A 27,398-nucleotide genomic window follows, 5' to 3' on the forward strand; every position below is an offset into this window, starting at 1 on the left:
GATTTTAATCACTTGCTTTGATTATTTCACTGAAGGCTGTGGAATGCACTGGAGCAGGGGTAGTATTATCTCTGAGCTTAGGATGTGCGGGGGCCTCCAGACTTTTATGTCCTTAGGCTTTGAGTTTGCTAATTTATCTGGGGGAGTGAGAACAGGTGGCATTAGTCACTCACACAGTGGACTGAAAAGTACACTGGACCTCACATGCTTCCTCTCCGTCTAGGGCTTCTCTCTAAAGGCAACCAGGGAGCCTCCATGTGCCCCAACAGGGCCCCATCCTTCTTCTTTCATTTCCCTCTTGGTTCAAGGTCGTGTCCTGTCTGTGTAGGGACAGGGCTGGGTTTGCTTCCCCCCAAAGGGTGGGGCAGGAGGGTGGAACACTCAGGTCTCAGATGCCTGTTCTCTCCTGCCCCATTGCCTTTCTTCTCTCTGTTTTTGGCTCTTCTTCCAGCTTCCACTGTCTGCCACCCACCACCACCACCCTCAATGCAGAATGGAGTCACAACCTCCATTCACCACTTGTGGCTCCTGAGAGCCCTTGAAATGCAGCTGGTCCCAACTGGGATGGGCTATTACTGAAATGGAGAAATTAAAAAAAAAAAAAAAAAAAAAAGAGGATGTAAACTATCCCAATAATTTTGTTTTGTATTGATTACACATCAAAATGATCATCTTTCAGATACACTGGGTTACATAAAATACAATATTCAAATTAATTTCACCCATTTCCTTTTGCTCTTTTTAAAATGTGCTCCCAGGTTAATGTAAAATTACACACGTGGAGGGCATTTGGGGCTGGTGGGGTCTTTTCTACCAGACGGTGCTGCCATAGATCTTTCTGCAAGCTCTAGGGCTGTCCAAAAGCTGAGCCCACGGGTCCTAGCAGCACCCGACCCAGACAGACAGAAAGCCACCAGGCCCACGCACCCTGAGATGCATGCCCGGCTGTTGTGCATACAAATGTCAACGTGGGAGCAAGTAAAATCTACAGCGCTTTGAACTTCCAGGGAAATCTTATCATATTAGCCTCACTTTCCATTTTTAAAGCCTTTCAAATGATAAAAATGCTTCCTGACAATGCCTTTCATTTTTTTCTTATTGGTTTACTTAGCAACAAATTGTTAATAATCGACTGGGGGCTCCAGCTTGCCTGTGTGCCTGCCACCATCCATCTTCCCAGGGAGCGGAGAGAAAGACACAGCTGGGCAGAGGGGCCGGCTCTCTTCTCACTGGGGCCTTCTCTTTCTGGGGCCAAGCCGAGGCGCTCCCCTATGCCCGCAGGGACAGTCCTGGGCAGAGGCAGAAGGCTGGGGCTAAAAAGCCCTCCTTCCCCCCAGGGGTTTTGTGTGTGTGTGTGTGTGTGTGTGTGTGTGTGTGTGTGTGTGTGGTTGTCTGGAAGGGTTATTCTTGAACTTAATTTCTCTTCTGGGTGGAGAAGAGAAACCCGCTCAGGGCTGGTGTGGGGAACAGCGAGGGGAACCACCATGTATGAAATGCCATCTGCTAAGTGCTTAGGTGGGTATCCTCACAATCTAACCCTCACACCCTTGTGGGGCAGGCTTCACTTGCCATCACAGGAGAAAGCACTGAGGCTCGTGGAGGCTCAGTTACTTGTTTGGAACCACTTGGCTAGCTGTGGTGTAGCCAGCTGTGAAGCCTCTGCTCTTGCCACCTCAAGGGTTACCCCCTGACTGCCATCATGTGAATGCTGCTGTCAAAGAATTCAGAGTGGGGACCAAGAGACATGACTTGAAAGGCGCACCCAGGGCCCACAGCCTCTCTGGTGTTCTGACCTGTCAGTTTCCAGGCATTTTTAAGCAGCACTCCTGAGACGGTGTACACACTCCGTCTGCACTTGTGTATGCTAGGTCTCTGGGAATGGCCTCCCAGAGGAAATTACTAATTCCTTCCTCATGGGAGGAACTTCTTTCAGGCTTCAGGGTCAGGTTTGTTATTATCTTGCAGATGCTGGCTGGTTTGACTGGTCTTATTTCCCTTTTTGCACTGGCTGCTAGGAAACTCGGGGGGGGGCGGAGATATTTTTGTGAATTACAGTTCAGAGCACTTAGTTTTTTACATTCTACTCTTGGCTTCATGTTATTGTTCCTTTCTCCTGGATCTTCTCATTTATTTTTGTTTTAATCTCTTTTACTATGTATATCTTTGTAAGCACCCTTTTAGAAGCAGGCAGGGCCCAGAAAAGTGATTATGCCTCCCACTTGGAGAGCGCTCAGAGGCTGTGGCCCAGGCATCTCCTGGAGCCGCCTCCTCCAGCCCCTTCTCTCCAGTAGAGGGCCTGGAAGCTCTGCCGGCCGGGGCAGGCTGCTGGGGCTCTGAGGCTTACATGCACCAGCTGCTCCTGCGTGTCATACTCCTTGGTACAGTCTTCCCAGTGGCAGTTGGTCTCGTAGATGATCACCTCAGCCTCCTGCTTACAGTCATCCCTGTCCAGGTCTTCCTTGAGGTCAGCCAGCTGCTCCTGGGGGAGGAGGGGAGCATACCCACATGAGTCATGTTCAGCCACCTGTCCCCTGGCAAAAGGTCACTGTTGGTCCCAGGCAGTCTATGCCGAGAACCCTGGGCTGGCACGGGTGTGGACACGGATTCATGTATTCATGCACATGCACACACACGTAAGCATACATGCAAGCATGTACGCACACACACACACACACGCACATGTATGCACTCAGCCACTTTCCTCAGCTGGCTCCCTCCGACCCATCCCTCTCCTGTCGCACAGCTGTCCCGAGGCCCCTCCTGCCTTTCTTGCGCTGGCTTGTCATCACCAAAGTGTCCCATCACATCCTGGGTCAACTGACTTGGAAGAACAGGAGAAAAGAGGGCAGTGACTTTTGCTTATTTGGTGCGGTTTCCTCTGGGGGAGCTGGGGTTGGCCCCAGGGGGTCAGGATGGGGCGTTTTTATTTATAGTATGTATGAGGTCTGCTCCTGCGTGGAGGCAAGAGGACAGCCAGAGTGCATCCGGCCTGGTCCTTCAGACAACTTACTCGCACACTGCTCCCTTGTCCCTGGGACACACAGCGTGCTCCGGTTCAGGCTCAGGGCGGAGTGAACGTGCTGTGCCATGTTCTCCCACCGCCTCGTCTTCCCTGTGACAGCCCTGAGATGTGGGCGTCTGTATTCGTGCAGCACAGCCAGGAAAACGGGTTCAGGGAGAGGCCACCCTGCTCTCTGTAGAGCACTCAGTGAGTGCATGACAGCCTAGATCTGCACTCACGTCTCCCCATCAGGATGGGGCCCACATGGGCCCTGTTCAAGGTGGCAAAGGAAAGGCCCCCAAGACAGGCCTTCACCCGACACTGGGTGCCTAGAATTCCTTTCAAAGAGCACGAAGCCTGTCACTCCCAGAAGAGCCACAGCCTGAGATCTATCCCCGGGGAGCCCCGCCCCAGCTGATGCTGACACAGAGCTGGTCAGGGGACACAGGGGCAGGCTGGGAGTGGGGGTAAAAATGGAGGCCCAGATGTGCCCAGCTGGGACGGAGGCCCAGTGAGGACCTCCGCAGGATGTCAAGGACTCCCTAGTATGCTGCTGGCTCACTAGGCAGGTTCAGGAGCAAAGCCAGGCAAAGAAGCAGATGTTAGAACGAGCTGCTTACCATTTCATGCTATCTACAAAACAGCAGGAATATTCTGTCTTTCAAAAGAGCCTCTGGGGAAAACATCTAGGGCTCAGACTAAGAGGGACACAGCCCCCCGCCCCCCCATCGGGAGCCCCAGCCCCCATAGGCTCCAGAGACCACGAGGCGGAGGCTGCAGCTTGTCCACTAGCCTCATTACTAATGCTGAGTACATTTCTGGGAGTGGGGACGTGGGCCTCACGGCTCCCCAGGCTGGCCGCAGACTCAGGCCCTGCCCAAATTTCCACTGGGGCTGCGAAGGGCTCCTACACTCAGGGGAGCTTTTGGCCGCTTCTCAGAGCACTTTAATTAATGCACTTGCCTTGCAAAGGCAAAGGATGACATGTGGTATCCTAAGTCCACGGGCAGCACAAGGCCCACGTTATAAGCACAGCGCTGGACCTTTAGTAACGGGAGGCCTGCGAGGTCCCCTTTACACCTGCTCCACACTGTCACAAAAACTGGACACAGACTTGTAGTTTCCTAAGCTGCTCCTAATTTCCCGCTTATTTCTAAGAAGACTCGAACGAGCTGCCAGATGGACGTGTGAGTGGAAGATGGCACAGGGGCGATGGGTGCACTCAGGCCTCCAGATGGAGCTAGGCGTCATCCTCGCCCGCTGTGCGGGGGGCTTAAGCAGAGTGGGGGGGCTCATTATGCTGCACTGCCTGCCAAGGGAAAGCCTGCCCATCCACCTTGCAAATGAGCCAGGTCACTGAATCAGGACACTGAGTGACACGGTGACAACCTCTCGTGACAAACGGCTTTCCTTGCACGACACGTGTGAGGTGCCAGGTGGGGCAATAAGGAGGGCTTTGTGCTGCCTTTCTGGGTTAGAGGGGTAGGGCAGGGGCTCCCGGGGGCTCAGCGCCTGTCTTCGCGGCTACAGCATGTTTATCTCCCCTGGATATGTGCCGTCCTCATCAATTTCAACGGCCCCCGATGATGGCCAACCTCGTGCCTACCATGCATCATGCTGAGCTGCTTTGGCGTCAGCGAGGGGGGAAGAATTTGTCACCAACTCCTCTGTTTGCCTGACAATAACAGGACCCAATATTTCATAAAAATTAAGTGCCCAGAGCATGCCCGATGGTTTACAGGTTTGATAAAGGATGGTCTGGCAGATGTAGGGAGACAGGGACAGGAGGTCCCCTGCATCCTTGGTGTCAAAGCTGGTGATTCTGTAGTAACAGATGGAGACCATGGCACTGTAAGAGGCCTGGGGGGTGGGAGGCTCACCTGGGGGTCAGCACTCACACCAAGCCCTTCCCGGGGCAGGCCTTTGCCCCAAGGACTGGGCCTGTCTCTGCCTGCTGTCTTAGAGTGCCCGAATAGGTGGCAGGATCTCCCAAGAGACCTACACAGGGTTTCAGCCCTAAAACCGACCAGTCCTGGGCTCCATTCTTTACCTTCCTGCCAAGAATCATCTTCCCTTCCGTCTCTCCTCATCATGCCACTCACTGACTCAAATGTGCATCGAGTCATTAGAAAATATTATTTCGGGGCTCCTGGGTGGCTCAGTTGGTTGAGCATCTGACTCTTGATTTCAGGTCAGGTGATGATCTGGGTCATGAGACCGAGCCCCACATCAGGCTCTGCGCTCAGCACGGGATCCCCTTGGGACTCTTTCCCTCTCTCTCTTCCCCTCTGTTTCTCCCCTACCACCCCTGCACAAGTGCATGCACTTGCTCTCTCTCTCTCAAATAAAGAAAATCTTAAAAAAAAAAAAGAAAAGAAAAGAAAATCTAATTTATAGCTACTTTACACCAGTCCCTGTGCAAACCCTGGTGACATGGAGTCAAATCAGGCACTTCTTGCAAGTGTGACCTCTCCAAAGCTTGCAGAGCAGTGTAGGCGATAGGCAAGATGACCTAGAAGCTAAGGTGGACTCTGGGAGGCAGATGCGAGTCCTGTTCTCCAGGAGGGTCAGGAAAGGGTGAAGTGGCAGTGACGGGCACGAGGTGGGAGGGTGGAGTTCCAGGGAGAGGGGCAACCAGACAGGAGCCACAGTCATTCAGGCTATGAATTCACAAGCGACCAAGTCTGATCAAGGTTCGTGTGAGGTGCTGGGGTGGAGATGGCTGCAGCCCTGGACATCCATCCATCCATCCATCCATCCATCCATCCATCTATCCATCCATCCTTTCATGCGACACATGTTTGATGAGCATGTAATGTGCAGGGTGCTGGGGACACAGTTCACGGTGTGCCCGCACTCTCTGATTCACTCATTCATGCAGGCAACTGTCCTTTCATCCAGTCACCACCAGGGCTGAGGTCCCAGGTCCGCCGACCCGGCCGCAGGACGACTGGGACAGCCAACAGGTTACCTGCGTCAGGGTCAGTGGGGAGGCCGGCCGTAGGCCCTCGCCCTCTGTCTTGACCTTGCTGCGCTTATGAATGACGATGGGGTTGACGGTGCTGCTCACAGCTGACTCGCTGCTCGGCTTGTTCTGAGGGAGGGGTGCAGGAGAGCCCGTCACACAGGGGCAGGGTGAGGACACCCCGAGTTTTGTCTGGGCTTGACCTCCAGGATCCTCCCCACATAGACTGGGCCAACATGTATGTTTGGAGTTTCAGGAGCTGGGCCTCCTACTTGGTCCTTTGGCCAGGGGCACAGCTGGGGAGAGCCCAGAGCCTTCCAAGCCCCCACCTCCACGGGCATGGAAAGAAACCCTCTCTTTGGAAAATGCTGGGCACCATCACTCCTGTGCCAACAGCCTCAACTGCTCAGCCCACTGGAGCAGGGGGTCTTGAAGCGTAATAGCGGGGGCAGCTCAGAGTCTGTGGAGAACAGGGCTGGGCCAGCCCAGGGGGCAGGAAAGAAGGGCCTAGTTCCTTAGGAGAAGGGGGCTAGAGCCAAAGTATTGGGTGATGACAAGAGCTGACAGTCACTGTGTAGGGGCAGGTGCTAGGTGGCCACCTGGAGCCCCGGTGTGGGGAGGGAGGCCATCCTGGAAGAGGGGCTCTTCTGGACAGGGTGGAGTCTCGTCTCCCACCCAGCACGAAGTCACGTCTGGGCTGTGCCCTGCCAGGTGACTGGCCTGGGCAGTCACTCCATCTCAAGAACTGTCATCGTTCATGCTAACCAGGATCCAGGTCCACACGGGGCTCCGTGCACACAGGCTCATGTATGAGCACCATGACCCAATTAGGTGGCAGGCCCCACTCGGCCCATGTGTTAGCCGGGGCTGAAAGAGCTCTCATCGAGTCAGGGTCCCAAACAGTCTGACTGATGCCAAAGCCTGTGCATCTCCATTCTCCAATACTCTCTCTATTATTCCATTTCCTCATCAGCAAAACGGGGCTTCACTCACCAAACGGGAATGGCACCTGCCACGTGCCAGGGACTGTGCTAGCAGGCCCTGCCACTGAGAGGTCTGCTGGAAAGGTCACAGAAGATGGCCTTTTGTCCACTTATGCTCTAAAACTAAACTGTACAGAGTGCTCTGTCCGCCAGACTCGGACTTCTAGCGTTTCTCTGTCTACCCATTACGTTGATTAAATAGGCAACCGTAGAACTTATTGGCTGGACACATGCCAAGGTAAAGTGAGGGTGTCAGGACCCAGCCCAGGTCTCCTGACTGGGCATCCAGCCCTTTTGATCCCACGACCTCTGTCCAGAAGACATCCTACCAGCCAGACCTGTGCCCAGAGTCCCTCCACAAGTTCCCAGAGTGAAATGGCAATGATCAGCCCTTATGGGGTCCCAAGAGCCCGGTGACCCACCCTGTGCTCCCTGCACCCATCTACCTGGGTGGCGTCGCTCAGACAGTTGCTGTTGCTGCTGAGCTGGGTGGGTGTGGCATTGATCGAGGCGAGGGCCATGGGCTGCTGGGCCAGGAAGGTGGGCGAGGGCTGGATCAAGGGTGGAGTGTGTCCAAAGGCAGAGCCCAGGCCCCTCTGCTGGCTCAGGATCTGCTGGTAGGCCACCGGGTTGATGGGGTGGGGGAAGGTGAAGGCGGGGCTGTAAAGAAGAGCAGACAGGTCACGGATGGAGGTGGGGGGCAGAGGAAACCCTGCCAAGGATTGGGAGGGGAGTGCAGCTCATCTCACTGCCAGCACAGCTTTACCTTGCTCAAGAGCCAGCCGTGGCTCCCTACTGCCTGCTATCTCAGGCTTTCCCTTTTGAGCTCGCCCTCAGGCCTTGCCCCAAGATGCAGCCTTCACTCCAGCAGGCTGACCCCCAGGAGGAGCCAGGCTCCATCTCATCCCCACATCCCAGCCCTTCATGCTCTGATGCCTGAGATGCACCCTGCACCATCACTCCCAGACTATCTCACCCCCACTGGGCCCCTGAGGCTGGTTCTGATGCCCCTTTGTCTAGGAAAGGTGCCTGGGCCTTCCGGCTCACATGGTCCCCCCTTCTTTCACCTCTACTGCATTTCCAGGCCCCTTCCTGTCATCTGCATATGGGCCACCCTCTAGAATAGGATACTAAGGAATGATGGTGACCTCCGACCCTAAGCCATACGACAGGTAGCTTGTGGCTTCCTCCTCCCTCACTCCTGCATCACTCACTCTGGGGGTGGGGGAGGGGAGCCAGCTGCTAGGCTGGGAGGACAGTCAAGCAGCCTTACAGAGAGGCCCCCGTGACGAGAAATAAGGCTCCTGCCGACGTCCATGTGGGTGAGCCACCTTGGAAACAGACCCTCAGGCCCAGGCAAGTCTTCAGGTCCCAAGTCAGTCAGGTGCCCTGGCTGACGTCTTCAGTGCAGGCTCATGACACCAGAGCCAAGCCAGTCTCACATTCCTGACCCCCAGAAACAGTGCGAGATGATGAAGAGCTTATTGTTGCTTTAAACCACTGAGGTTATGAGTAATTGCTTATGAAGCAAAAGGTAGCTCCCATACTTGTTAGCATTTCCATCCCTGGGTCCTTGGGCCAGGCTCTCCCAACATTCCTAACAGATCCTGGCCTCTCTCAGGAGGATCGTGGGGAGGACATGAGTTTAGTCAAAGTGGTTGGGTCCGAGTCCTGAAACAGCCATGGGCTGCTTGGGGTGAGGAGGGGGTGGGACACAAGGATGAATGGCATCCACAAGGTTCCGGTGTGCCAGGCTATGACCACAGTGGGAGGCCCACTGCCTGCCCAGAGACCTGGGGGACCCAAGTCACTATCACACTCCACATGGTCCCCAGCACTAGCCAACAGCCACGACACCTACAGAAACACAAAGAAAGCTACCTTTGGTTTCGTGATGGAATCTCTCATGCCAGGCCTGGTAAATGTTGCTTTTCACATCAGAAAGTGCGTTTGGGGGCTGAACGAGCACACGAAGACAGACAAACACTGGCACATTTCAATGTCCTCGTTACTGGTTTTGAATTCATGAACCAGTTGCAAGCACGCTGATTCACAGCTGCAAGTCCCATCTCTCTCCTGGGGTTGAAAGTGTGGACACCCCCCCCCACGGCCCCCAGCCCGCCCCCGGATTCTCAGCCCCCTGCCCGCGGGCTGGGCTCACCTGAGGGTGCCTGCCGACAGGTGCCCGTAGGAGCCGCTGGCAGCCGAGCTGCTGCGGGAGTTGTTGATGTAGGCCACCAGCGAGTTGGGGGAGGTCCGGATCATCCGCTGCAGGTCCAGGCTGGCGTCCGAGAGCGGGGAGATGGACAGCGCCCGCTTGCGGCTCAGGCGGGGCGTCACCCGTGGGCTGGAGAAACGCGACACTGTGGGGACAGCCACCCCACGCGTCACTGGGCTTGCAGGGGGACAGAACCGGGGCAGGGGGACTAGGAGGCGGGGGATGGCAGGAGGGGCCTTTGAGGACGGTCTAATGAGAATCGTGGCTCTGCCGCTTTCCAGCTGGGGGCCCTTGGGCAAGGGGCCGAGGCTCTCTCAAACCCAGTTTGCTGGTCTACAGAATGGGATTGACCTGCGCATGGTGTGGTCAGGGTGGGAGCAGCACAGCTCAGGGCCTGGGTGAGAGAATATCTCAATGAACATAAATTAGCGCCTTTACTGCCAGTTTGGCAACGAGCAGGCACGGGAGCCACACGCAAACCATAAGCGTTGAGCAGCTTGGCGGCTGCTCATGAAGGGCCTGCCCGTATAAAGCTCCAGTGGCTGCTGAGCACACCTTGCCTGTGCTCGGCTCTTCCTGGGCTCATGACACCCGCCTTCTTTCCTTCTGTCTGCTCAGAGCTGCTTGGACCCCACAGGTCCTCCTCCTCCAAGGAGGCGGCAGGTTACCCTGGCTGCAGGGTTGCTGTGTTAGTGCCTTGTTCCCAAGCTGTGTGGGCACCAAGGGCAGGGTTGATGGCCTGTGGATCTCTGAGCCTCCATCCCCAGTGCTGGCTAGCCCCCGAGAAGGGTTTAGGGCAAAGTCAGCCTGTGTGAGTGCACAGAGCCTGCAGCTGCCCCCTGTAGAAGCCTCAGCAGACCCCCGGTCCCACTGCATCATGCCCTGGTGCTCCCCCTGCTCCTCCACTGCTGGACCCTGGGGGCATTCATGCCCTGATGCTCCCCTTGCCCCTCCACTGCTGGACCCTGGGGGCACTCATGCCCTGGTGCTCCCCTAGCTCCTCACCCTTAGCTGCCAAACTCTGAAAGCCCCTTTCTTCCTGTGCCACTGGGATAAGCACAATCCAAGGCTGTGGAGAGGACAGATGAGGCCCCAGATTCTGTCTGAAAAGTAGCTCCAGGTCACTACAGGTATCCTGCCGGGCTGAGCTCAGCCGGTCACCCACTGTCCACACAGCAGCAGAGTGGGAACCCGGGAACCTGGGAGTTGGCCAGATGCTTCCCCATCTTCCCCTCCTTCAAGACTGAGGCTGCCCCCCCAAGCCGCCTACAGGTCCCCTTTCTCTCATCCTCCCCCAGCTCCTTCCAGCCTACCATCAACCCTGGTCATCCTGGGGCCCTTAGCCATTTGCTATGTGGATTGCACATTCCTCACTGCAGCCCGAGAGAGCTCCATAATGTGTAAATCAAATTATGCCTCTGGGCCCTCTGGACCCACTTCTCTAGAGCTCCCCAGTGCTATTAGGAAAAAGGCCCAAATCCTCGAGGTGTCTTGCCTGGCAGCCCTGTGGGTGCTCCCTACCCACCTCTCCGGCATCATTCTGCCCATGTCCCAGGCTCTGCTCCAGCCACCTTCCTGCTTTCCACTCAGGTCGCCTGCCTTCCCGCACAGGGCCTTTGCACATACAGATTTCCTCTGTCTGAAGTGCTCATCCCTACTCTCTCTGCTCAGACCTCAGCAGGTTACCCCTTTCCTAGGGGAAGTATCCTGACATCCTCTGGTTGGGGAAGGTTCCCCTCTCTCCCAAAGGTGTCATGTTGGCAAGCCTGCATCCACTGGTGTGGTTTTCCAGCTGCTTTTGGCTCTCCCGCCTTTATGCATGAGGGACTTGGGTCCTTTCGCTGCTACATGCATTCACAGACAGCGGGCTCAGTGGTGAGACCAAGTACGAGATAGTGACTGTTGAGCTGCTGGTGAGGGGGAGCAGAAGCACAGCCATGGAAAGTCAATATTTGCAGACCGCCTGGAAGGTGCCAGGTACTGTTCTAAGCACTCTCATGTATTAAATTGTTTAACCTTTTAAGTATTAAATAGTGTAAATTGCACTAGAAGGAAGGGGGTCATTATTATTCTCATTTATAAATGACAAAACAAGTGGCTTGCCCAAGGCCATGCAACCCAGGGAAATACAGACAGGGACTGGAGATCAAGCGGTTGGCCACCAAACCACTCAGCACACTGCTTCTGTCCAGCTGGGCTGGACAGACACACATACACACCATGTGGGGACACACAGTTGTGCTAGCAGCCACACCGAACCCAACACTTAGCTCTTGCCTTGGAGCACACTACTCAGCCTTCCGAGCCTCTCTTTGCCCACCTGTACAAGGGGAGCAGGGCAGCGTGGCTCGCTGGGTTATTGGGAGGGCACCCGGTGAGCACCAAGTGCCTAAAGCCCAGGGGATCTGCTAAAATGAAACTGAGAGTTAACGTAGCTTCTTCAGGGGGCAGGAGGATGGTTTTGATAGGCAGGTGGGCCTAATGTCAATACTAAAGGACAGCACGTCTAGAAAACACGATTGGGCCACACAGCAGTCGACTCGTCACTAAAGCACTCACTCATCCGTCCATCCATCCGGACTCCTTTCGGCTTCTTTGTTCTCCTTTACTGAGTTCACCCCTTGTCAGCCCTCGCTTTGAAGGAAAACCAAAGACGCCAAAGTGAATCTTCCCAAAGATTCCTATTACTTACGAACCGAGCAGCAAATGGAGAAATGTGAGGTGGGAGGGAAGATCTCACATCACATAAAGGAAGAAATACGCTCATCTGTGTAATACATTTTTTAGAAAAGATTTTGCTGCTAATATTTGGATTCCCACCCTCTCATGCACCCCTAACAAGAGGAAACAGGCCAAATCTGACAGTGATATTCATCTCTGTTATTCCCACCCCTCAAGGGAAATATGTTTATTAATGTGCCTCTTCCCTTGATAAATTACTAAATAGAAAGAAAATCCTGGCACTCATTTCCTGTGGCTTCTCCGGTGATTTATGGCCGGGGACTGACGGAGCCGTTGCGCCCATTCATCTGTGGATGAGTCTGTGATTTGTCAGCTGCCGGGGTGACCAGACACCAGCCGGCCCTCACCTGGGCAGACGACGCCTGATGCTGCCCATGCCTGTTGCCGCTGGCGTCTGAACCCTGCTTCAGCCACAGGGTCTGTCTTCTGCTCATTCCAAATGTAGCTTCATTCGCCCCTCCGACCCTTGTCAGGGCCGGCAGTATGCCAGGTGCGGGGCTGGACATGATGCGGGCTGTGAGCAGGGAAGACCCTTGGCCCTGCCCTCTGGTGAAGCTCACTGCCCAGGTGAGTGATGAAAGCAGTACCCACAGTACTGGGCAGGGTCCGCGAGGGGCCTGGGACCACTTTAGGTAACTCCAGAGTGCTCAGGGACAAGGCTGCTGTCCCTGGGGCAGCCAGAAACAGCAGGAGATCTGAAAACAGGCCCCGGCCCCAGGCAGGCCATGTTCTGACCTCCCTTGACTGCTCTGAGCTGCGTGGCTTTGGGCAAGTCCCTGGACCTCCTTTGAGCTGCTTCTTCACCAGGAAGATGGGCCAACAGGATCTACTGCAGGGTTGCTGTGGGCTAGTGGCCAGCATTATCACCCAAGCTCCGGGTGGACGTCCTGAGGACCCAGTAGCCTGGGCTGAGGGCAGCCAGAGGGATGCAAGGACCTGGCCTCTAAAGGGCCTGGCCAGGGCAGGTGTAGCACCAGCGGTGGAGAGACCGGTGACCCAGCATGACGTCCCAGGAGCCTTTCCTGGGCCAGATGCTGTCCTGAGCATGGGTCAGGGACAGCAGGACACAAGCCTTGTGGGTTCTGAATCCCCACTGATTCTGGAACATTCCTGCACAGTTTGGCCCACCCACTATCTTCTGGACTCACTGAGGAAATGCTCTAAGGAAACCCAACTGGAGGATTGGGTTTAACCTGCCGCACGCTTAGCTCTCCACAGCCCCTCATCCCCTCTTATAGGGGGGTGGGGGAGGGATTGAAAACACCTAGGCTTCGAGCCCAGAGGCTCGGGGCTGAGGCTGACCATTTCCTAGTTCTGTGATGCAGACAAAGAAACTCAGGTTCCTGGCCTGTAGAGTGACTTTGTAATGCTCGTCTCAGCGCTGTTTGCGCAGGCTTACCAGACGAGCCACAGACACCATTTAACCCAGGCCTGCACTCACACACCAGTCCTGCTCCTCCGGGACCTGTGGCCTGGCCTGCTGTGCCTCAGTCTCCCTCCTGTCTGCAGGCTGGGCACAGGCTCCCTGCCCAGAGATTGAGGACTCTGGGGCAGTCCCCCCAGCAGCTCCTCCTGCCTCTCTGCGGTGTGATCAATGTAATTGGTTTCTGAAAACCCCCTTGGACCCGCAGGCGGCATAAAGAACGGGCGTCAGAACGGAGGTGACATCCAAGTCAAATTAGTGTCAATATGACAATAAAATATACAGCTTGGAGGAAATATGGGCTGTAAACAGACAACATTTCAATCGGAAACATTTCAATCTTCTCAATGCGGTGGGAGGAGGAGGGGGTGGGGCGGTGGCTGCTACCATTCTGCTGTTAAATCACCAATATTCAACAGCATAAAACAAGAGAATTCCATTTTAAGGCCCTGGTGACAACCAGTGAATTCCCGGCCCTCCAGAGAACTGGGGGGCAGAGTGATGGCCTTGGACTCCCTGACCGGTTATCCATCACCTCCCTGCACAGCATCACTTCCCACTCTTCCTGCTATAAATCAGCCTCCTTTAAAAACAGGAGGCAACGGGCCTTCATCGACCACCAGGAGGCTGAGAAGCCCCCAGCAAGGGAGGGACATGGGAGATGCCCTTGGTCCTGCCCACGGCCCGGCCCCGGGTCCTGAGAGGAGTGCAGGGCTTGGATGTGCACTCCAGCAAGAGGCCTCTCTGCCTCCCTGCCTTTCCTGCACCGCCCTGGGGTTTTCCTCAGTGTAGGATGTGTACTCAACCCAGACGAGGTTATTTTCGGCCTAATGGACACGGGGACAGGACGTATCCTCAGATACAATCAGGTTTCTCACATGAGAAAAAATATCAGTTCTATTCTGACATCTATTTATTTAATCTGCAAAGGTGACTATATTAAAAATATACTATTAAAGAATCGTGCCCATGGCACTTGGCTCAGGTAAAAATGGTGCTGGTGGTTTGCTATCGAGTGGGCTGGGGACACTGCCCTGGAGGATGTGGACATAAGGCCACCTGTGTCCTACACTTTCCCTGTAGGTTGCCACACAGTCCGGCAGACCTGACCTCTGCACCTCAAAGCCTCTGGGAAGTTCTCTCCTCCTGGAAAGAAAGGGAAAGAGCTGAGAAAGGAGGCGGCGTAGGTGAGGCGGCCTCAGGATGGGATATTCTTTGTCCTGACCAGGAGCTTACACAGAGCAGCCCATGGAGCTTATGAAGCACCACGAGGGCATGACTTGGCCGACTATGCATAGCTGTGTCCCTAGCACCTAGAGCCATGCCTGGCATATAGGAGGTGCTCAAGACCTATTCTCAGAATGACTGAGAGAGAAAGAGAAACAGAGAGAGAAGGAAGGGCTAGTCTCCTCGACTTCGCACAAGCTCTTGAGGCCCCCTGCATCTGCACAGAGCTTCCATGTCATGGTCATGCTTATGGGAGGCTTTCTAACTGAACACACATGTCCTCAGAGAGTCTCAGGACCCTTGCATAGGGGGGCTCTGAACCTGCACCATTCTCTGTTGAGAGTCTGAGCAAAAAGAAATTTGATGGGAAGATCTCTCCCCAGATCCATGCAGCTGGGACCAGCAGAAAGCACCAGAACTGGTGGGTTTTCCCTGCTCCTCAGTTTATGGGAGGGGTGAGGCTGGGCTCTGAGCACTGGAGTCTCTTAGGGATGCACACGAACAACACATCCATGTGGGCATCAAAGCAGAACAGAAATTCCTAAAATTTTTAAAAGCGGAAGCAAAGGTTCCGGTTGTAATTCAAACTGGGTTGAAAAGAAAAACTGTATTAAGTCATGACAAATACAGGATATCACGTTGCACTACTCTTGATTTGCTTGGATCGTAAGTGATTGGGACCAGAGGCAAAGAATCCTCTGTTCCTGAAATGCTTCAGGGTTCAGAAAAATCCCCCAGCCCCACCCCAGGCCTCAGCTGGAGAAACTGATGTGCCTGCTCCGGCCCAGCACGGAAGCTTCCCTCTGCACCCTGGAGCCAATCACGTTCCCAAGAGGAGAGGTGGAGAAAGGATCGTGGGTGGGTGTGATGAGTCCGACGTGAGCTGGACGCTCTCACGCCCACTGGTGAGCTCATCGCCTGATGCTCCGGCTCGGCCTCAGATGCTGCCAAATGCTGAGCACCCCTGAGAACAAAGCGGCCGTGTTCCCAGCCGCCTCTCCGGCTCCCTGCAAGTCGGCCCAGTCTCTCCCCAACCAGTTTGCATCTTTCCACTCTAGGATTTTGTGTGACTGTCACTCACTCACACAGTCACTCTGCAAACACGGGGCCTGCTCCTTGGCAGCCAAGCTCCCGAACATGGAGGGCTCCCCAGTTTGTTAACAGGGAAGCAGCACCCAGTGAGGGGGAGGATGGGAGCTCCAGCAGAGCTGATGCAGTCAAGCTGGGGCTGGATTTTGGGTGGAGGGCTGAGCTGGGCGAGCCTGTAGAGTGGCACTGGGAGGGTGCCGGATGACCGCAGGTGGAGCGGGGCGCTGGGAGGCAGTGTGCAAGGCGGAGGAGCCGAGGCTGGACGGGAAGGCCGCTGGCCCTGAGAGTGATGGAAGCCACCGGGACTCAGAAGGGCAGAGGGGATGACTGATCACTGCCAGGCAGCATGGAGCCTGAGGGACCCCGGGGTGGCAAATCGTGGGGCTGCCAGGAGGGCTGACAAGCCAGATGTGGCAGGCCTGGGAGGCAGGGGGTGGTGGCCAGGAGGAGTCGTGGCACGGGGCTAGGCATGGGGTACACAGAGACAAAAGTCCCGCAGGAGAAGAAGGAGAAATCCGGCGGAAAGAGACTGGAGCAAGTACTGACTGAGCGGCTACTGCACGCCAGCCCCTGAGCCACGTTCACACGCGCGGTCCAACTCAACAGCGTGTTTGGTTCAACCTGCAGGCAGGGCTGGGAATCGCGGTGCGGGCCGCATTCAGTGCCCCAGCACCTCGGGCCAGTTCCCACAGTGGGGACGCGCACAGGCGGTGCTGGCCTGGCCGGGCCGCGGTTCACAACCCAAACTCCCTCCCCATGGCCACCCCTACGGGCACCGTGCTCTGCCCAGATGCTCAGGAACACATCTGGCCCTGCAGGCCCTCCCTGGGGCCACGGCTCTTGGGGTGTCAGATGTGTGGTGCTGCCTGGAGGCAGTGGGCAGGCGCTCATGTCTGCTGACCGGGGCTCTCCTGCCTCTGAGGACACCTGCCTGACTTGACCCCTGGGCCATGGTTTGTCTGTGTCTGCCCACTGACCAGGTGGCCTGGTGCCAGCCACCGAGGCCTCGGGAGGCAGGCCCTGTGGGAGGATGTGACACTTGGACGTGGCTATTTGAGCGCTATATTGTGCCTGCTGTCTGGTTTCTAATTTTGACAAGCGGCAGGTACATACAGCTTTACTGGAGCCCTACCTTCGCCACCTGCTGACACCCCACCCCACTTCTGTGGGGGGCACCAGAGGGCTGTTGAGAGAAGGAGGGCACGTGGGGGGTGTGCTTAGGGGGCCGGGCCTTTTCTCACACTCCACATTTGCGCTTAGTCCTGGACTGAACGCCATCCCCTGGGGAAGGTAGTGGGATGGGACAGCCCCGGGAATCTGATGCGGATGGCACCCCTCAGGGCATGACGAGGAGAACACCGATGAGCGCCGGTGTTGGGAGGACTCTAGGGCTCTTCCCAGTGACACTCCTGTGGTGGATCAGGGAAGGCTCTGTGGGGTTCTGGAACCACATGAGGTGGCTCCGGCAAATATGAGGTGGGTAGGGCAGGCAGAGACAAGAAGGATTGAGAGGAGGGAAGTGGGAGAGGGCATCTGGGGAGATGTCCCAGAGGAGGCAAAATCTCAGCCAAGCCTGAGGAAATAAGAGGCTTATTTTTGCTCCAGCCAATAAGGTGGAGCTGCAGTGGCTGGTGGGGACGGGAAATCCTGGGGGATGGGAGGAGGCTGAGGGGTGCAGAGGCCCACCTTGAGTCATGCAGCCGGGCAGGCACCCGGACTTCCCTCCAGGGCAGGTCTCCCTGCAGACCTGGGTGCTCCCTACCGTCAGGGAGTGGAAAATCCCTCCCAGGCAGGGCTGGAGGAGAATAACCCTGCCCCCTGCAGTGGTTTCTAGCTCTGCTGTCTGGCCTGGATCCCTGGGAATCTCTGGGCTGGGCTCCAGGAACAGCAGGTGGAATGGCACTGGCTGGGTGAGGGGGGATTTAGCCTCCCTCAGAGAAGAGGCGGGGCCCCGTGATGATCCCAGGGGCTCATGGTCAGGCGGCCACAGGCACCCCTGGGAAATGAAGATAGTATCTGGCGGGAGGGAAAGCCTTGGTATATTATGGGCAACAAGAACTTTACCCAGAACACTGGATCTCCCATCTGCCAACGTGCCCTGCTCGCAGCTTCCAGCTCAGTTAGTGACAGCCACCCTCCACGTGCTCAGGCCCAACACCCTGGTGTTGTCCTTAATGCCTTTCTTTCTTCCTACTTTCTCATCTGTCTGCGAACAAATCTTGTGACTATCTAAAATGTGATCACTCTCCCCACCTCTACTAACCAGAACCCCCTGCTTCCACCTTGCCCCTAAACCTATTCTCAGATCAGCAGCCACAATGGGATTCCTTTTAAGAACTTAGATCTCATTACTCCTCTGTCCAACCCCCCACCCCAAGGGCCCCATCATGTCAAGCCTTACAAAGCCATGACCAGCCTGCCCGACCAGCCCTGGAACTCTGGCCCCACCCTCCTCCGGCCCCTCACCCCCTGGGTGCTGGGCATGCTGGCCTCCTGGGTTTTTCTTGAGCTCAGAGGGCACACTGCTGCCCCAGGTCCTTTGCATTTGCTATTTCCCGTCTGGATCATATTTCTGTACTGCTCTGCTCCTTCAATCCTGTGCTCAAATATCACTTTCCCAGGGAGGATTTCTCAATATCTTCATTCAAGACTTGCAGCCCCCCCCGACCTGGTGCTTCCTACCCCATCCTTGGCTTTGTTTGTCTCTCCCTACTGTGCTAGAAGTTCCATGAAAGCAGAGACGAGTGTGTTTTATTCCCCAGACTGTAATTCCTAAAACACGTCCTGGCCTGCGGTGACTCACTAAGTATGTGCGGGGGTTGCTCAGACTCAGTCCCCTGTGGACAGCAGTCATGGCAGGGATCCCAGATCCCCCGCTTAGGGCTCCTCACCCACAAAAGGAGCAACATGCACCCTCCTCAGCCCCCATGGCCTATCTTGCTCCCTATCCCCACACGGGCCCAGTACTCACCATCCACTGGATTGAGGTAGTCGTGGAGATGGGGTGCACTGGCGGCACCCCCACTCTGCATTAGCAGGTCCCCGTACGGTGCAGGGTGGCCCGCCATGAGGGTCATCTGGTGGTAATAGTCTGAGGGGTTGGTCCCTGGAGGGGGGAGGCCAAACAGTCCCCTCTCCTTGAGGTGCTCGTGGGCCACTGTGGGTAGGAGAGAGAGTTGGTCAGGATTGGCCCAAAAGAGAGAGAAACACACACAAGGGCTGAGGCATACCCCACCACCCCCGTGCCCCTGGGGTGCCGTCTTCTGCCCCTGGGTCCCCTTCCCCCACTGAGCAGACAAAGTGGGATGGGGTGGGTGGGGTGGGGTGTGTTTCTGCTGGTGGGGAATCAGAGCCAGCATGCCTCCTTGTCCCCACACCATAAACAAGCACTCCCACCTCCCCCTCCAGGCCCCACAGAAGCCCAGAGCTCCAGGCTGACCAGGTCCACAGGCCAGCAGAGTCTCAAAGGAAAACAGAGACACAAACAAAGGCGCCGTGGTGGTCGACAGTTGGGCCAGGTCAGTCTGGCCTGAACATTCAAGGCGAGCTCGCCTGGACCCGGCCAGATAAAGCTGCCGGCCTGGCTTGCAGTGGCAACCCAGAGCTGTCTGTCCCCCACCCCATACCCGGCCCCTCCCAGGGGCTCAGCCAGGAGGCAGGGATGACGAACTTCCAGCATCTCAAGGGGGCTTGGAATTGGGAACCAAACAGACCCATCAAGAGGCCTGGCTTTTAGCAGGCGTGCAAAATTGGGAAGGGGCCACCCTTCTGAGCTGGCTCAGTTTTCCATCTGTAAAATGGGGGTAATAATACTTGCTACTCAAGTTACTATGAGAAATGAACGTGAAAGCCAACGTCACGCTGAGCACTTGCTGGGCCTGTGTAGGCACAGGGCCGAGGGATTCCCATTCATCCTCAGGGTCACTATCCTCACACGTTATGAGTGGAAGGCCACCGTTACCCTCCTCAATGGCAGATAAGAACTCCGGTGCTCTCTGCTATCAGTCTTGGCAAAAAGTAAAAGAGATTTCTTACGTGCTGGGCAGAGAGAAGCCGGTCAATGGAAGCAGCCTCCTCCCCCTCCTCCCCTTCTCCTGCTGTATCCACTAGAGAGAGCTCTGGCCTGCAGCCAGAGTGATATCCCATGGCCTCCCCCTGCCCTGTCCATGCTCAAAATGCCCTCCTGTCCTCCTCCTCCTGAATGTTCACCTCCTCCCCAAAGCCTTCTCTGGAGTGCCCATTTGTCCTCAGAGCCCATGTGGTCTGCAGACATGGCCCTGATGGCTGATGAACTTTTGGGGTCTCATGTGGGCAGGTGCTGGGGCTTGCACAGCTGCAGTGTGAGCCTGACATGCTGTCTCTCTTCACTTGGGAGCTGGGTTCCGGGTCAGTGAGGCCTCCGGGTATCAGGTCCATCCCCTGTGAAGGTCAGGGCTTTGCAAATTAGCCAAGTGTCCTCTGGTGCTGAACCCATGCCTGTTATCTCAAGGGGCTGGGGCTGGGGCTGGGACAAGTGGGTGTGACAGGAACCTCAGCGAGGTTTCTCTAGAAATCAGGCATAGAATCAAGTGTTGCACAAATGCAAGCAGCTCCTTCAAGGGCAGCCCAGTCTTACCACTTAGCTCTTCATCAGCTGTACCACTGTCAGCTGAAACTACAGCGTCCTTGTCTTTTCTAGAGACATCTCGCAGGGTCCTCTGAACCTGGCCTCGGGAGCACTACCTCGTCCTGCCTCCTCCGTGGTAACCCTGTCACCATGTGTATTAGTTTCCTAGGGCGCTATAACAAGTTGGTACGGACTTGGTGCTAACTGCTGCCCAAACAACAAAATTTCATTCTTCCACAGTTCTGGAGGCCAGAAGTTTATCATCAAAGTATCAGCAGAGCCACACTCCCTCCAGAGGCTCTAGGGGATAATCTATCCTGTGCTCCTTCCAGCTTCTGGAAGTTGCCAACTTCCTTGGCCAATGGCCACAACACTCCTATCTTTGTGTTGTTCTCTTGTCTATGTCTCTTGTGAGGGCATTTATCACTGTAGTTAAACCCACGCGGACATTCCAGGATGATCGTCTCATTCAAAATCTCCAGCTAAATCACATCTGCAGAGGCCTTTTTTTCCCCCCAAACGAGGCAACATTCTCAGATTCAGGGGATTAGGGCGTGGACACATCTTCCTGGGGGCAGGCATCCTCTGGCTATGTGTGAGCTTCAAGGTCAGGGCAGCCTGGGGAATCTGGCCTGCATCCACACGGAACTCCGGGCTGAGTCCAGCACTGGCTGTGTCATCAGGAGAGGTGTGGAGGCAGCGTGGTCCTTCAAGGCACCCTCACTCGGGCAAGGCCTCTCAGAAAACCCATGCAGATTCCAGGGCTGGGTTCCAGCTCCAAGGGGTCACTTCAGAATAGCCACGTTCTGGCCAGCCACTTTCATGTCCTGTGGTCACTGCCACTTGCCTCGGACGATGAGCCCAATGATTCAGGGCAACTTTTTTTATACATTTGGAAGCTGGAGTCCTTCTCTTTGTGAAACTCCAACCTGAGCCTCTCAGGTCCAGGACTTGGCTGCTGCTCCTGGTCATATCCATGAAGTGGGGGAGGACATGTTCCCCTGGGAAGGACTGGAGGTAGTGAGTGACAAGGGGCCCACTGGGACCATGTTTCCTGGAGCCTCTGGACCATGGTTTCAATAGACAGATTGAGATGATGTAGCCTGGTTCCTTTTGAAAATGGCAGCAGTGAGTGGCTACCAGGCACAGTGGGGTGAGAACACTTCCCAGAAAGACAGGATGGGCATGGCCAAGTCCCGCATGTGCTTACTACTGTCCAGGGTGAGTGTGTGTGTGTGTGTTGTGTGTGTGTGTTCGTATGTATCAGTGAGGTGGGGATGGGCCTGGAAGTACTAAGTTTTATTTTAAGTATTAAATTTTAGACCTGAAAACCTTATTTGTATTATGTGACCTGCCCTTTCTTGTCTCAAACTAACCGGACTGGGGTGGCCATCTGATCTTTGAAGTGGGCTAATCAGTTCTCTCTCAAGCCTCTGACCTGAGAGACACAAAGCCACTGGTACTCACCTGTGGAGCCTTGGGGTGCCATTTGGAGGCCATGTGTTGACTTCCAAGGGGGTGCACAAGCAGAGATGCAGGCAGAAACCAGCCTGGCTCTGCCTTCCTTCAGCGCTGGGGGCCCATGAGACACCTTGATCCCATACCCCGTTTACTTAACCAGAAGCAGATTTTAGTTTATTGCAACCAAAGAATTCTCACCTAAGATAAGACTTACATAAACATATCTTACCATTATATATACATATATATATTTATATAATTTGCATGTGGAAGGGTGCTTATTGACAGCTCTTTAATGAGCACAAAAACCAATGATCCCCAGATTCTTTGGGCTTTCCCCATTCATTTATTGAAGGACCCATTGTTCAGGGTGGTGGGGAGGAATGTCAACCTGTTCACTATCCCAGGGGCTGGTGCTGGTGCTGAGGAATCAACCACGTCAGAGTTAGAGCAGCCCAGTTCCCCCAGCACCCCAAACTCTACTCACCGTCAGCGGGGCTGAGACCTCGGGCTGCTGAGATGGTGGGGAGCGTGGGGCTGCTGTGCACGGCTCGGAGGTAATGCTCCATGTGGGGGCTCACGTAAGGGTGCGGGGCATTGAAGGGGGACTCCCCAGGGCCCGCAGGGTGTGGGGAAAGCCGGATCAACGAGATGTCCGAGATGACAGGGCTGCCACTCAGGGCAGGAGGCCTGTAAGACAAAGGAGTGGGGTCAGAAGGCATGGCCTGTTGCAGGAGGATGTGTGGGGAACCCGGCTGAGAGGCAGGCATGGGGACCCTTCATGGAGTCCGAACTCTCACGTTACCCAGCACACAGCACGTTGAAAGCTCCTACTGGGTAGAGCTGCCCACCGGCTGGTCTGCTGGTGGCGGTGAAGTGCCTTCACACAGGACTGGATGTGTGGGGCCACAGGCTCAGGAGGCCACACACGTGTCACCACTGCTTCCCCAAGCCTGCTCAAGGCTGGACAACTAGCGATGAGCCAAATCTTCATTAAGTGAACAGGCACATGCATTCTACATGAGTGAAAAACAGAACCTGAAAACACCAGTACCGGGGCAAGATGCAAAGGGCTCATATTCCTACCAGAATGAAGAGAAACAGAGGGATCGGGGGAGGTCCCGAAAGTAGAGAACTTCTGGTTTAGTGGGATAGTTGGTGCCGTGGAGCGCCACCAGGGGACCAGCTGGAAAGGATCAGAGCAGGATTCAGAAGAGTTTTTGAATGATAAGCCATAGCTAATATTCTAGAATATCCTTTTAGCTCTCCTTAGGAGGAATTCCTTTTATTTATTAATTTTTCATTTTTATTTAAAATTTTTTGGTTTATTTTTATTGTATTTAAAATTTATTATTTATTTTTTAAAATTTTAATTATTTATTTGAGAGAGACAGCGAGAGAGCACAGAGGCAGAGGGAAAAACAGACTCCCCGCTGAGCAGGGAGCCTGATGTAGGGCTCGATCCCAGGACCCGGAGATCGTGAGGTGCAACCACATGAGCCGTCCTGGATTTCCTTTTAATGTTAACGGAGCCTCCCTTCTCGGATGCCCAACATCTGTGAGGCATGCACCTGGCCTGGTCCCTGTGGCCCCGGGCTGGCATGGCCGTGGCCCACCCCATGTCCCCTGCTCAGCCCTCAAGGGGCAAATAAATTAATTACTTTTATTTGGAGATGCCCTGGCTCCACTTAATGCAAGGACGAGGACTTGACATCAGGCCTACTCACTTGGAGCCTCTAAGCAGCTATGAGCGTGTTAGCACCAGGGTGTTCTGAGGTCATCTACCCCCAAAACTTGCCCATTAATGAAAAAGCAGGCTTGAGAGGCAAAGTAGCTATGAAACCACAGCTAAGTCACTGGGGACCAAATTTACCAAGATATAATTTTCGCTTTTTCAGAAAATGGGGTCTCTCTGTGATCCGACACAGTGCAAAGAAAAGAGTTTGTGTCAGACTCGGACAAACCAGCATTAGGATCTCAGCCATCACCAGCTCAGCCACGCTGAGCGGGCCATTTAACCCCTGCGAGTCTCAGTTTCTTCAACTGTAAAACGGAGATAATAGTGCCTTTTTCATGGGGCTGCCCTGAGGACGAAAGTCCTCCAAATGGTGCGTGAGACACAGCCGTCAGTTAATAAACCAGAGCTGTTATTATGGCATTAGCGCCACACTTGGAGGGCAAAACCCAGATGTGCCCGGGAGGCCCTCCAAACCTCCCCACGGGGTTGGCCGTGGATGTGGGCAAGGGCATTGTGAGGATTGGTTACTTCAGAGCGGGGATGGTTTGTCCACTGGCTGGAGCGAACCAGAGAGAATTACTGCTTATGTACGATAGTGCGCGGAAACCGTGCCTGCCACACAGGGCACGCCAGGACCCAAACAGGTGACATCCAGATGTCTCTACATCTGGCTTTCACAAACTCCCGGGGTGGAGGATGTGAGCATTCTGCTACATTATTGTGTAGCTTTTGCAGATGTGATTGTAATGGGTGTGCAGATCCAACAAACCTGCCAGGCAGCGCTTCCACACTGCTGTGCTATGGTGCACACCGACTCTTGGCCTTGAAGGCCTTCCTGCATCCTATACCTTGTCAGGCAAATCCCTTCTCCACCCCGCAAACCCAGCAGAGGGAACTGCTTCGGTGATACCTTCCCAAAAGCCCCCCGCCCTGACATGAGCTCTCTGCTGCTTCCTCCCTGCTACCCCTGCAGCACCTGCTTCTGGTCTGAGGTTGATGGGCCCATCTCCCAGGGAACTGGGTCCTGTTTGACGTACCTCTACATTCTAGCACCTGGCAGGAACCTAGCATCCCAGAAGGATTTTCAGAAGCACTGGTGGCTACACATCTGTTTCGAGGCACCAAGCTTGGCAGAAGGGAGTCTTTGGGATCAGTCACGCATCGTGGCCTCAAGCTGCTCTCACTCACAGGCTGCCTTCCGAGGCCAGGGCAGGCACTGCATTAAGTGCAAGCGGCTTAAGAGATGGCTTTGCTCTAGGCAGGGGCACTATGTGTCCAAGGGTGAGGGGGGCAGAACAGAAGCAGATTAATTCACCCCTCACCAAGGGTCTGTCTTGCTGCCTTGGGCATGCTGACCGGCGCAGGATGGACTCGCACATTCCTGCAACAGGACACGTGTTCTATGAAGACAATACTAGAAAAATATCACCTGTGAGGCAAGAAGGAGCCCTCTGTCTGACTCCTGAGCACAGATCAGGGATTGAAGGTGAAAGTTCTGGAAGGCTGAGCATACTTCAATAAACACAGGGTATTCTGGAGACCAGTGTGAGGCACCTCCTGTCCTCAGATCTCTTAGTCCTCCCGTGGACACTCGAGGCAGCGTAGGTTCCCAGGGCCTGCAGGACACTGGCCAGGGGTGAGGTCACAGCCTGTGGTCACTGAAGCCAGTGGTCCTAAATGGTCTCCCCAAGCCTCCCTGGCATCAAGATCTCCCTGCAAGGCCTGCTGATGACAGCTGAGGCCTCACAAGACAAGCCAGTGACTACATGGGGATATAAAGGAACACTGAAGGCACACGGCAGCCAGCCCAGGTCCGTCCAAGGTGACCCCCATTCCACTGGCCAGATGAGTGTCTCCCAAGCAGGAGGCTGGAGACGTGTTGACATGGCAATAAGCACACCATTGTGGGGCTGCCCTGGTGGGGCTGGAGTCCAGCCCAACCTAGCAGCTGGGCCTGGATGTGGTGGGTGGGGCCTGAGCCCCCACACGTAGGAGCTGGGATACTGGTCTTCATACCTTAGTTATCACCCTTCCGGGGAAAGTGAACTCTGAGGCTCTCTTCCCACCATGAGTCACCCAGAGAACAGGGAGCTCGTTCTTCCAGCGCACCCTGGGTCCTGTCTCAGGCCCGGGGCTCAGAGGGGAGCCCCTATGGCTCTTGGAAGAAGCACCTGGCCAGCCTCAAAGGAAGCACTGGCTGGCTGTGTGTCCAGCTGGAAGATGTGGGGAAACTCTGACACCAACAATCTCCCATGAGGACTCTGGGTCCAGAGAGGGAAATCACGCTGTGTGGCCAGAGAGTGACAAGGGCCAAGACACGACCCAAGGCTGCCTCATTCCCGGGCTGGTGCTCCCCTCATCTCAGGGGCCGCCCCCCACATTGCTAAGTCCTCCCTGTTTCCTTGGCGTAATGGGCATGGAGCCGAGAGAGGCCTCTGCCCCTCGACCAAAGCAGACTCCATAGGGTTCGCTGGTAAGACAGGTCAACTCTCAAGGCTGATGAGACAGTACATGGAACAACCATTGTTCTTCCCAGGGCCAGGAATGCTGTCATTGCCAGGCCTGGAAGCCCTGGGATGGAGGCCGGGAGAGCCTCTAGCAAAGGCACAACCAAATGCTCTTCTTTCACATACAGAGCAGGACTGGCTCTGGCGGCCCTATGGGGGGACCCAGGGCCTAGAAGCAGTGGGGCAGCCCTGGCATCTGGGCACGGCCTGTGCCTTCCAAAGCACCAGTTGTCTCACTAACCCTGATCTTTCCCACCTTGCTGGGTGGCCTCGGCCAGCATGCTGCCCCTCTCTGGTGCCTCCCAGGGCGGGGCACAGGCAGGGGGTTCATGCTGCCCCTCTCTGGTGCCTTCCGGGGAGGGGCACAGGCAGGGGGTTAGCCAGCATTAACTCTCATCCCTTCCCTTCTCTGCAACAAGTCAACTCGGGGTGTGGAGCATCTATTGACTTGAGCACTCAGTCCCCAAGACAACAGGTGCCTCAGTCAACACAGCCATGGATGACGGTCCCGACAGCTACTCTGGGAAGACTCCCTAGCTGTCCCCTCTGCACAGTGCCATTTAGTCGTGTCCTTATCCGACATCGCCTCAAGATAGGGCTGACTGTGTACCTACCATCACAGGACATCGTGCATGTATTTCTTTACTCATCTCAATAAAGAATTCACCAAGAAGGTACTTCCTGCCCATTTTACAGATGAGGATACACCCGGAGGTCCAGGTCCCTCCTTGCCCAAGGTCACTCACAGAGCACGTAGTGGAACCACGCCAAGAGTGCGCTGTGCCTGTCCCCTGGGCACAGAAGGGGGTGCTCCTGACAACTGTGTTTCTTGTGAGCCAGGGACAGGGTGGGGGGGCACAGGATCAGGGACAAGCAGCACCTGAGAGCCGAGCAGCTTCCTCCCCACTGTTTCAGCCTCCCTTCCCGTCTGTATTTCCACTTCCACTCCATCATCACACACAAGCCACTCCAGCTCTCTGGAGGGAGCTGGAACCTCTCCCTCGCGCTGTGCTGTCGATGACTGATAAGGATCCAGGGGCACAAATGTTCCAAGAGGTTGTCATTTTGACAGACCCAACACAGCAAACGGAAGGAATCTCAAACGGCAGAAGTGCAAGCATTATTAATGCACGGGAGGGAGCAGGGAGCTTCCCGGCAGTCCTGAAAATCACACCAGCGCTGCCAGCTCTCAAGGCAGCTCCTTCAAGGAGTGGGGCTCCTCTGGTCTCCCTCCTGGGGCCCATCTGAGGGTTCCATGCGGGCCGGGTGCTCCCAGCGCCCGTGAGCTGACACCAGGAAGACCGTCTGCTGGTGAAGTAGGAGCCAACACTTCAGGCTGACCCCCAGCCACAACTTCCCTTTCTTCTAGCATGTCCGCAGCATTGGCTCTGGGGGCCCAACCCAGGTCTCAGCCCTGGCCTGTTAAGGCCTTGAATTC

At 55.4% G+C, this 27,398-nt stretch overlaps 1 protein-coding gene across 3 annotated transcripts in view; it reads right to left on the bottom strand.

The window, feature by feature from the left end:
* Window positions 1–27,398, bottom strand: part of GLI2 (GLI family zinc finger 2) — a 254,303-nt gene that overhangs the window by 14,685 nt on the left and 212,220 nt on the right. For all 3 annotated transcript variants that reach the window (XM_072788859.1, XM_072788861.1, XM_072788860.1), the window contains 6 exons: window positions 22,203–22,405; window positions 18,620–18,805; window positions 9,111–9,312; window positions 7,396–7,609; window positions 5,973–6,095; window positions 2,345–2,479 (listed from right to left, as the gene is read on the bottom strand). In XM_072788859.1, coding sequence (XP_072644960.1) covers window positions 2,345–2,479; window positions 5,973–6,095; window positions 7,396–7,609; window positions 9,111–9,312; window positions 18,620–18,805; window positions 22,203–22,405 — 1,063 coding nt within the window. The remainder of the gene's footprint in view (window positions 1–2,344; window positions 2,480–5,972; window positions 6,096–7,395; window positions 7,610–9,110; window positions 9,313–18,619; window positions 18,806–22,202; window positions 22,406–27,398) is intronic.

Source organism: Canis lupus, chromosome 20 (assembly GCF_048164855.1).
Source record: "Canis lupus baileyi chromosome 20, mCanLup2.hap1, whole genome shotgun sequence".
NCBI lineage: Eukaryota > Metazoa > Chordata > Mammalia > Carnivora > Canidae > Canis > Canis lupus.